Source organism: Gekko japonicus, unplaced genomic scaffold, assembly GCF_001447785.1.
Source record: "Gekko japonicus isolate JY-2015 unplaced genomic scaffold, Gekko_japonicus_V1.1 scaffold1315, whole genome shotgun sequence".
NCBI classification, from domain to species: Eukaryota; Metazoa; Chordata; class Lepidosauria; order Squamata; family Gekkonidae; genus Gekko; species Gekko japonicus.
The window spans coordinates 111,991-123,676 of NW_015170927.1; the positions used below are offsets into that span (position 1 = coordinate 111,991).

Below are 11,686 nucleotides of genomic sequence, written 5' to 3' on the forward strand. Positions count from 1 at the left end.
GTCATTTACGGGGGAAGGAGAATATTGTCTCCTAGCATCCCTCCTTCCCTTTTGCTGAACAAGTCACCTATAGAACTGTGCTTTCTGGAGAATAGTTGTGCTTTGGTGTTCCTTGTGCACTGTTGGTTGTGGTGTTTGTGGTGGGGCTGCACTGAGGAAGCGTAATATATCCTACAGATGATATTAATGCTTGTGTATTGTCGGGGCATGAGGGTGGGAAGCAGTGCTGCATGGGGCAAGAGCGGAAGCTTTTAATAATGTACATTAAAATACATAGGCATGCTTCTGCCCCTTTTGCATCCCACTAATGGGCAGTTTGGGAATCTCGGAGTAAGAATCACCACCACTTCTAGGTGAGAGGAGTAGCTTTTTTGGGGGATTATATCTGAAACCAGACACTGTCTTTATCTGATACTGAGTCAGCAGTGAATTCCGCTTGCTTGGTGTTATGTTTTTTAAAACTTATCAAATAGCTGCTATCGTATTTTTACTTTACATTGTCACAGCTCATAAGGTGAAGCCTGTGAATAGCAATTGTGAGAAATTGCAGTGTCCTAAAGATAGCAGCTGAAACTCTCAGCATGTTTTTTCCTTCCCCATTGACTGATCTTCTATAATTTTGTCAAACTGCTGTTCAACTGAGTTTGTAGGTTGAACCTCAGAACAGACAAATTGATGCATATACCTCATTCTCATATGTGCATGTGCTCTCATCCACACTCTAATAATAGTTGTATTACAATTCCTTCTTATGAATTAGACATTTGGGGGGTACACTGAATGTGTTCCGGGCTATAGGAGATGGAAGTTGAGTGTGTTCAAGTGTTTCTTTTTTAGAAGGACATGGATCAGGTGTGCACATGCCAACTTAGCCTTGTCAAGTGGTGTGCTGAGCCAAGAAAGAGACACTCTAAACAATGGGGTAAATACGGAATGGGAGAACAAATCTATGTCCCTGAGTTAAGTGGATGAGAGTTGCATAGTTTACAAGCACTTGAAGTGCAAAATAGATGGTTTGGTCTTGCCTGAGCACACCTTGTGCACTCTACCATGTCCCTCCCCATTTGCTCTCACATTCCCTTCCTTATTGGCAAATCATAGCTTTGCATCTGGCAAACTGTGGCTTCTTTCAAAGGAGAACCATGAAACAGTTTTACTATGGTTTCCAAAAAAAATTTCTTTTGATAACTGCAAACTGTAGCATATCAGTTTGTACATATAGACAAACTATGGTATGTCATACAGCAGGAAGGGAGAAAGGGAATTGGAGCAGGAAAGGAAGGAAAGAGGGAGTGCACGAGCCCATTGTTTATTCGCATACCGGCAAATCATGGCTCAGTATTATGCTTGAGTTGGCCCATTGTTTTCTTCTGGTTATACTGTATGCAGTTGATTGAGTTTGTGCAGAATATTATGTCCTTTCCTATCTCGTGACTGTTGTGTGATGTTGCAAGGGTGGTGTCAGTAAGTGAAAGGATATAGTTTCAATGCTTAGTCAAGGATCGCATCTACCTTCTCTGTTGGCACCCAGACTATTGTGTTAGTGACAGTAGGCGGCAAGGGCTAGGACCACCACTGTGCTCGGCAGCTGAGGCTGGGCCTGACAGCTGAGATGGGGAGCCATGCTGGACCCAGTGGCATTGGCCAGGAGCAGCTCTGGGACTACTGGTGCAGGCTGGGCCCAGCAGATGGGGGGGTGCTGCATTCGGATCAGTGGTGGAGGCCAGGAGGTGCATATCCTGCCATATGTATCAGAGGAATGGGGGGGGGGGCACTGACCTAGTGTTGTAAACCTGAAACAGCTGGGTGAGTGGGGGAGCTGCTGCCAAGGTGGCTAACTGGTGGGACAGGCTACTGGGCAGTGGGTAGATTGGTGAGGCTGAGGTGGGTAGGTATGAGGAGCAGCGAGAGTGAGGGGGTTAGGTGGGGAGAGTAGGGAAGAGTTGAGTGAAGTACCAAGGGTGTCGGGGAGTAGACAGGCAGAGCAGCAAGGTGGCAGTGAGAGGAAAGGATATAGAAAGGTGGCTGGAGGTATCAGAAGCCAGAGGAGTAAGCAGTGACCAGGGTATGTGGGGGGGGGGGGATTCTTGCATGAGTTTCTCATGGGTTCCTGCTTATCATATGTTCTAATAGTGAAGTCGGCCAAAACTGAGGACACTTAAATCTCAAGATTAGAGCTATGAATGGACAAGATAGATCTGCAAACCCCAGGTTTGCAGATTTTTTTTTAAAAAACCAACAACATGGGGGGGGGGTTAAACCCCCCCCCAATGATAACATAAGTGCCTGTACTTTAAGAAATAGATGCCCACCATGGCCATTGCCAGGCAACTACAACAGTATTGCCAGCCTTTTAGCCTAGGTTTTTGTCAGGAAAAGGCGGGGGGAGGTAAAGCTCTTTCTAGGGCTGTTTTGACTTTTGAGGGAAGACTCATTGGGGCCATGCCTGGTGGCAACCACTGTACAACTTGCTACCACACAACTTGCAAAACTCAGCTAGGTCTGGTGGCTTGCTATCGTTCAACAGCAGCCACCCTATGAAATCCATTGTGGTATACCAGTTAGAGCTCAGGCTAAGGTCTTGAAGACCCAGGTTCAAATCAGCAGTCTGCCATGGAAGCTGAGTAGGTAACCTTGGGCCAGTCACTTACTTTCAGCTTAACCTATCTCACAGAGTTGTTGTGAGGATAAAAACAAGGAGAGGAGACTGATGTAAGCTGCTTTGGTCCCCAGTGTGGAGAAAAGTGGGGTATAAATGAAATAAATAAATAAGAAATACAGATGAAGATGGGAGGCGGATAAGACCATAAGAGAAGCCAGTGTTGGATAAGGCCAATGGCCCATCCAGTCCAACAGTCTGTCACAAAGTGGCCAAAAATACCAGGTGCCATCAGGAGGTCCACCAGTGAGGTCAGGACACTAGAAGCTCTCCCACTGTGCCCCCCCCCCCAATCACCAATATAAAAGATGGTAGGTAAATGGCTGAGAAAGAGAGAATGAGACAAGGAAAGAAGAGCAGATATGGGAGTTGCTAGGAGGAGGGAAAGGAGAAATAATGTGGGAAGGATGCAGGGGAAAGTGATGTGCCCCCTTGGGTCATTGAAGGTTCCCTACCATGCAAGTGGTCTTGGCCCAGTGGCTGGCACCATACAACTATGGCATAGTTTTCCCAGATAGAGGCTGACAGGGAGGAGAGCTTAAGGCAGACAAGTAGATAAAGGTAGGTTTGCTGTTCAGTGGGAAGGAGAGAATCATAGAATCATAGAATGTTAGAGTTGGAAGGGACCTAGCAGGTCATCTAGTCCAACCCCCTGCACTCTGCAGGAGCTTAGCCGAAAGATAGCCCTACAACGTACCTGAAAGATGGTCATCCAGAATGAAGCAGGAAAAGGGGAAAGGCTATAAGGGCTTTTAGAAAAGGGAAAGAGAAATAGCAGGGAAGGGGAAAGAAAATGAGATGCCCCCCACAAGTCCTTGTGGGTTCCTGCTTGTTTTGTCCTGTTTGCCAACTGGTAAAAATATGCTCGGATACCTTAGAGTGCAATAATTTGCTGCTCAGTAATTAACACTGAGTTTGCCATTTTTGAACAAAAATAAATGAATAAAAACAAATGAATATGTACATCAAAAATAAACCAAACATACCCAACTACCCACAGTATTAATATTAACCTTTCTTCATTTTTGAAGATAAGCATTTAACATATAGTGTTCATTTGAACACCTGTCTAATTTATTGGTATTTGTTCATAATCATTCCACATTCTTAAAGGGACAAAAAAAAGTTTAGATTTGACCTTGCCTTTCCTCTCTCCCCAGCTGCTGTTTCCTTCAGATGGTTGGATATTTTTCCCACCATGGCTTTCACAATTTCCAGGAATTTTACCTTGTGATTCCTGCATCCCTTTGCAATTTCTTAAGAGATTGTGGCCCCACTGTATGATCACATTCTCAGCAATACCATCCCAAATTTGGGAGAGAAGAGCGGACCCAGCACCCATCCAATGCTTGGGTACTCTTCAAGGGCAACATCACACAACAGTCACGAGATAGGAAAGGACATAATATTCTGCACAAACTCAATCAACTGCATACAGTATAACCAGAAGAAAACAATGGGCCAACTCAAGCATAATACTGAGCCATGATTTGCCGGTATGCGAATAAACAATGGGCTCGTGCACTCCCTCTTTCCTTCCTTTCCTGCTCCAATTCCCTTTCTCCCTTCCTGCTGTATGACATACCATAGTTTGTCTATATGTACAAACCAATATGCTACAGTTTGCAGCTACCAAAAGATACTCGCGGGGGGGAGCTCCAAGCTGAGGAGGAGGAAGTAGCCACAGGTAAGCCTCCCCCCTTCCCCGCGGGGGGCTCCCGCTGGACCCGCCAAGCCTCCGCCTTCCCCCGGCACCAATGGCGAGGCCCAGCACCACCAAGCCCCAGCACCAACGGTGAGGCCTGTGTGGCTCCCGCCAGGCCCTCCAAGCGTTCTCCCCACCCCCCGGCACCAATGGTGAGGTCTGCACTGCTCCCAGTCCCAGCCATTGGGCCCGCCAAGCCGTCTCCCTCCTCCTCTTCCCTTCATATTTCCCCCAAGTTTTCAGATTTTTCTGCACATATGGGGATTGCCCCAAATGTGCAGGAAAACTTCCCTGCCCCCCAAGTGCCCCCGATGTGCTGATTTAGATATCTGCACGGAGGGGGCATGTTGGGAATTTTATATATATATATACACACACACACACATATATATATGATAAGATGGTTGGAAACATAACATTTGTAACTTCATACAAGTATTATACATGGGAGCATTTATACAACTCTGTGTTTCATTTCTGTCCTTTCTTATTTCTTAATGGAACTCAAGGTAGCATATATAGGGTTTCCAGCTGGTTTTCTAGATCTGCTATTTATCAAGATTAAAGATGCTAGCTGCCAGTTTCTTCCTTTATTTGTACCTATTAACTTTTTCTGAAGGATGACTTATTTAGTTAATATACATGTTTGAATTTTTTCCTGACGAAGAGAGAAATGTACTATTTAAAGGGACAGACAGGAGCTGCCTTAATTCTGAGAAATGGTCCATCTAGCACAGGAATTTTGAGTCTGACTTGCAAGCTGTTGCAGCATACCTCAACAAAGTTTTTCGGAGTCCCATGCAAAAAAGAAGAAGAAAAGAAATCTCTGGCAAACAACTTTCCTGGCTGTTCTGCTGGGATCCGTATGATGCTTAGGTACTCCCAGTCATAGGCTGACCAAGGTTCTTCCCTGAACTAAAATGAGAAAGTGAGGCATAGACTGGTAGCAACTTGCTTTTTTACTGGATGAAGTGGCTGTGTATGGAGCAAATGTATAACTTAAATAGAAGTTTGCAGAGTGGAAAGGGTATGAGGCATGGGTGGGAATTAGTTGCTGCTTATCACACACTGTATTACATGGGAAGTTCAGTAGTGCCTGTGAAGACATATGTGTTGTGTCCATTAGAATCCCTTCCAGTTTTTTGTACTGAAAAAGGATGTAGACACTATATGGAGGAGATTAACAGATACAAAGTTTTGCAGTTTTAACCACATGCAAACTGAAATATCCATCCAGCTTTGAGCAAACATGTGCAGAATGTTATGTAGCAAAACAGCATTTATTGCAACAACAAAAAATGAAGGGTCCTTATTAGACTTAGTCTGATAATCTTTCTTGTTCTCTCCTTTGACCACCAGATGGCATAAGTAGACCAAAAACAGGCTAAGTATTAGGCAAAGTTAGTATCTCGGGTGTACGCATTTATTTACATATTTTTCTAATTGGAGAGTAGGGCTATGTAAATTTATAGTTTAATGAGGAAACAACGTTTTGCTAAAATGGGGCCTGAGGGAGCTGTTGAGTCCACTCATTAAAGAGCAAGCATGTTAAGGGTACCACATATTTCTAACATTTTCCCGCACAACCTACTTCAAAGGTTCAGTCTCCTCTTGTTGTTTCGATGCATTTGTCTGCCATTTTTCTGTCATTACGCTATACTTTGCCATATACTCTGCAGGACAGGGTGGCCAGTATCTGTACAGCTCATATGCTTCCTATCTTGGTATCTGACTACTCCATTTGCACTTCAGAAAGGGCCATAGTGCTGCAGCTAGACCAAGCAACTGCAGCTGCTTCAGACACTGACCTTTTGTAAAGACTGACCTCTGGTTTTTTGCAGAGTGTTTCATTCTTTTCTGTGGTTTCTTCAATAATTCTATTGGTATTTGTGGTGGATGGAGTAGGATAGATTTGTCACATTGTCCATAGATGATTCCTTCTCATGAAGGAGTTTCAGGGAATTCAGGATTACCTTTGAGAAGATATATGCAGGGTCCACTGGAGTTGCTTATTTTCTTATGTATGAATTTGTGAAAATTAAGGATGGGCACAAACTCTCTCACAAACTAAAGTTTGTGACAAATTTTGGGTGGTTTGTGGTTTGCGGCAGGTCAACCAGCATAAAGCTTGCCACAAACTTTCCAGACAGTCTCCGCTCAATCTAAATGTTTGTCAAACTTCAAAGCAACAGGGGGAGGGACTTGGAGGGGCTGTAGAGGAGCATCCAGGGGAGGTCCCCTGTGACTTTGATGTCTCTAGCTTGCACAGAATCCATTCTGTACACTCCTGAATCTCTTGAACCTGCACCTGTCAAAATGACCACCTGTGTATTGAACGGATCCTGTGCAAGCTAGAGACACCAAACTCGTAAGGGATCTCTGACTGACTCTCCTCTACCCACCCGCCAATGACAGGCGGTCATTTCCCTAGAAACCACTTACCTGGGAGCACCTTCTTTGGGGGGGGGGCGTAATTTAGACCCTGTAAATCCAATTATCACCAAACTTGGAGGGGAGGTAGAGGAGAGTTATCTGGAGATCCCATGCCATGTTGGTGTCTCCAGCACATGGGGAGGGGCCATTCTATTGAGTCTAAATGTTTGTGATGGTTTATGGTTAGCAAATGAGGCACGCCACAAATCATGTACTGAACCACACTTTCCTGGTTTGTGCCCGTCCCTAATAGGAATCGCTTCAGTGTTCATTGTTTGGTTGGGAAAAAAAATCTTTGGTATGTAATGTTAGTTGATGTAATCTAGGTTTCTATAGTTATTTACCTCCCAAATTTCATGTAGTATTTATTTGATTGATTGATTTAAAACATTTCTATCCTGTTGTATCTCTTCGGATTCAAGATGGCTATCGAGTGATGTTTGGATACTATCTTGAAGAAATTATATATCTGTTTTCATTTGTCTCCTCCTTCTCCCCTCCAAGTGTCTCCAGTTTCCTGATTGGCTTGTTTTTGATTTTTCCTTTGTCATCTGCAAACATCATAATCACTTTGTAAATACTTTTCATCTAAAAATGCTCCCTCTGTTTTAATTATTCAAAGTCCATGTACTTTCAGATAATGAGATTTAATGTGAACCACATAAAGTCAACTGCCCAGCTTTCACCATCTTGAAGATGTCATACTTGCCATATCAAATGGGTTTTTTTGGATGGTGTCATTGCCCTGAAATGAGAAATAAACTTGATAGATGTTCTGGCTTTTTAAAAAGTATTTCGTCAAAGTCCTTTCCTTGAAACTGGGGAGCTCTTGAACGGTCTAAATCATGTCTGGATTTTTCAGTGGCTCTATGTGAAAATTTAATGAATCTTCTATCCATTTCTGTGTTACCCTTATAGATCCTGATGTACTATGTTGTGCTTCTGCCTGCAATTTTAATTTTCTGTGGCCCTGAGTAATAGGGCTGGATTTCTTTATAACACTTTGCCATTCAGTCTGGGCAAGCCACTCTTCTGATTTCTTAAATTTGATTTGAAATCCACAGATGGATCCTGACCAAGATGCAGCGAGAAGGGGACTGCATAATACTCCAGAGAAGATGGCATACTCTCTGGTTTCTGTACCAGAAGGGAATGATATCTCTTCCATCTTTGAACTTGATCCCACTACTTTGCGAGGGGGAGACAGCCTTGTTCCAAGGTAGGATGTTGCAAGTGGTCTGTGACTTTGCATGTCATTATGAGCCCAAATAATGCCAACCCCAAATGTTAGGCAATGCTAGGAAAGGCATGGCATTAATTTTAAATATATGCTTATGGTGTTATGCACTGGTGAAGACTGAATAGGAAAGAGGTCTTTTATGCTGAGAATAATTAAGAAAGGGGTTGGGGGGGGGGAATGGCCAGTACTGTAATGCCCTTGTGTGGTATGGCCACATTTGGAATATCGTGTATACAGGCAACCAAATCTCAAAAATGGTACTGTAGATCTGGAAGAGGTACAGAAAAGGGTAACCAAAATGATGGAGGGATTGAAGCACCTACCTTGTCAGAAAAAGAATTTTGAGCTTTTTGTTTAGAGAAAAAACAACTAAGTGAAGACAAAACATCTAAGTGGAGACATGATAGGGATTTATGTAATTATGCATGGAATGTAGAGGGTAATATAACTATATTGTAACTCATGGGTAAGCTGATGAAGTCAGTAGATTTCAGGGGAGATAAAAGGAAATACTACTTATAATAATGATAATAATAATGATGATGATGATGATAATGATAATAATAATAATAATACTTTCAATGTATTAATCGCTTTCCCCAGTGGGCTCAAAGCGATGTACAGTTACACATTTTAGACAGGGGACTAACAATGTTCATAGGGGATAGGGAAGACAACATATATTCATTTAATTGCACACGCTGTCACTGCACGGTGTAAACGTCCTCTGGCTTGGCTCAGTCATTTCCCGAACAGCTGCTTGTCGACGAGGCTTCAGGACCCGTATGTCAAATCACCACACTGCCACCACCTGGCCGGAAAAATCCACTGCAGGGATCTTTGTAGCCGAGAAGTTCTTCCGCCTTTTCCAAACCTCGACCAGGACATCCCGACCGTCAGCTAACACCCTCCCACAAAAGGAAGCATAGTTCACTTGGGGATGTGGTGATTGTCTCTAGCATAGATTATTTTAAGGGATTAGGCGCATTCATGAAGGGTATGTCAATCTGTGGCTATTGGCCATGAGGTCTAGATGGAATCTCTGTTTAGGAATGGTCGCCCCCTTGAATGCCATTCCTGGGAAGGCCTTGGTCTCCATATCCTGCTCATAATCTTTTTGGGAGCATCTGGTTGACCTCTGATTTAAAAAGGATGCTAAGCTGGTTGGACCCTTGATCTGCTCCTGCATGCTGTTCTTGTATCCTTCTCTGTGTTGTCTTTTGTCTTGGCTTACCTCAGTAAATGAAGGAACATGTAGTAAAGCCACATCAACTAATCTCAAATGGCACCATGTCACAAATCTTCCTTGGCTCACAGTCCTCTGTTTGTTAGTTCATTCTTGCACTCTGAGTTGGTCAAGAATCAAGGGGGGTCTATTGAAACTTAACTTTCCAACTTTCCCCTGGAATATCCACTCCCACAGTTTGGAATCCCTTCTTGGTATGAGCTGCCATCAGCAAAAGGAATTCTTTTGCACCTGTAACTTTTGCTAGAAGTATTAATGTGTATACTTCTGTTTTGTGAGAAAGAAATCGAGGCACTTCTGCTCTCTGTAGCTGTCAGCACTTTCCGTTTCAGCACTGAGAGAGCTCCCCCTTAGCACCAAATGTAAAGAATCCTGTGTCGAAATGTGTGTGATATCTTTCTGAACAGTTTTCAGTAAACCATATCCCCCCAGTTCCTGAGGGTAACAATACTTTATAATAATATTTCACATAAAAGTATTTCTAGGGAAAGCACAGGTACTTGGTAACACTCTATTGATAAGTAGAAGGAAGGCAGAACAGTTTGGGGCAAAAATCAAAAGTAAATTGCTAGCTAATCCTATACCTACAAAGATCCTCTGCATTTCCCTTCCTGGGAATGGGTCCAAGAATGGAGCATCTTGACACAGCATGAATGAGCCTGTCCCTCGTGTCAGATCACATAGGCTGGACAGCTCCACTTACCTATCACCAACAAGGCTAGAGGAAGATGAGCCATCAGCTAAACACCTTTCTATCATACCAAAATTACATGTTTTGTTATGCTAGTTTTCAATTGATTTAAGCTGCTTTGGGAGCCAGTGTTTACTTTACTCTGAAAACCACAATAAAATACAGTTTGGGAATATAAATTATAGGCTGCGGTCACACGCAATATTAGCCACGTAAGAGATACGGAAGACAGGCGGAGTTTCCGGGCGCGATCTCACCAGCACATCTGGGGAGCGTAGCGCTTCCGTGGCACAACCGAGGCTTCCTCCTGAAAACGCGCAGCAAAAAACTAGTACCTCGGAGGTACTAGTTTCCGGAAACTGCGGGGCAAGGGCGGGCGTCTGATCGCGTTTCCGGTGGCATCCGGCGCCCGCCCATGTCCCCTTGCGAAGAAGGGTTTTTTTTCCCCCAAGTCTCCGTGGTTGCACACACGCACCCAACTGAGCATGCACATTCGTAGTGTACACAAAAAAAGAAACCCAGTTCGCCGCGCCGCGCGCTTCTTCGTTGCGCGCAGGCATGTGTTGTGATCGACGCCTCTCCGTAACCACGGAAGCTCCACGGTACCTCCACAGAACCTCCACAGGAGGTATGATCGCTTTACTGCGTGTTAGTTTGCCCCGGGGCAAACAGCCACGCTTCTCCCCCGCAGTTTCCTGCGCGTGTGACCGGGGCCATAGTTCAGTTTCTAGCTAAATTTGCAAATTTGTTGAAAAACTCTAATGGTGATGTTTTCTGTTTTATTTTAAAGAGTGGATTGCCACTTTAAAAGATACATTTGCAGATAGCATTTTCCAGGGGAAGAAGTCCTAGAACTTTCCAAGCATTTCATGGATTATTAAGGAAATTATGTGGTGGGAGCCACCTTACTGTGAATATATTTGATTCTTTTATTAGGAACTCCTATGTCAGACTTAGACATCTGTGTACAAATACTTGGGTTCATAGCACCAATATCCCCATCGATAAAGAAGAAGAAAAACCTGTCATGCTTAAGGTAAGTCCAGTGATGAAGCTAATGCATCATGTATTTCTTCCTGTTACCAGTGAAACTGTATTGAGGGAAGTGGAGAAAGAAAGGTTGGTTAAGTTCCCAGTTCTGATTTGGGACCTCTTTGCTTAAGCAGTGTTCAAGTTATTAAAATGGACTGGTGCATAAACATGAAGATTGCATCTTCGATCAAAAAAGAAAAGAAAACTAATAATCTTTTCAGAAAGCTCTAGAAATAAGAGCACTTCTGACAAGGTTTTTATGAATGTTGCGTGTGTTGACATTTGCAAGCCAGGCTGGTATTGATCCCATGTGCAGTTTAATAGACTGTTTGTCTGCTGGCAAGGTCAGCACAAGTGGTATAGCCTCCCCACTAGCAGTGTTCACATCAGTGAGTCAATAATGGACATATTTAAGCCACTTGCATTGGCCTTTGCTTTTGAGAATAAACAAATGCTGAACCGCCTGTTTCAACACTGTTAAAAATATTGCCCATCAGAATCTCACTTCATGTTTCTAAAATGTGAGCATTGTTTCCCCATCTTGATTATGCAGTGGCCTTCATTGCTTTTTTTCAGTTTTTACTAGAGTACAACTAAAATTGCATTGGTTTTTAGATTGGTACCTCTCCAGTAAAAGAGGATAAAGAAGCTTTTGCTGTAGTACCAGTTTCTCCTGCTGA

General features: G+C 43.5%; 1 protein-coding gene across 2 annotated transcripts in view; it reads left to right on the forward strand.

Moving 5' to 3' along the window:
* The window catches only part of ITPR1 (inositol 1,4,5-trisphosphate receptor, type 1), a 323,113-nt gene that overhangs the window by 109,422 nt on the left and 202,005 nt on the right, over positions 1-11,686 (forward strand). For both annotated transcript variants that reach the window (XM_015418813.1, XM_015418814.1), the window contains 3 exons: positions 7,862-8,016; positions 10,911-11,010; positions 11,622-11,686. The exon at positions 11,622-11,686 is cut by the window's right edge and continues 108 nt beyond it. In XM_015418813.1, the coding sequence (XP_015274299.1) occupies positions 7,862-8,016; positions 10,911-11,010; positions 11,622-11,686 (320 nt within the window). The remainder of the gene's footprint in view (positions 1-7,861; positions 8,017-10,910; positions 11,011-11,621) is intronic.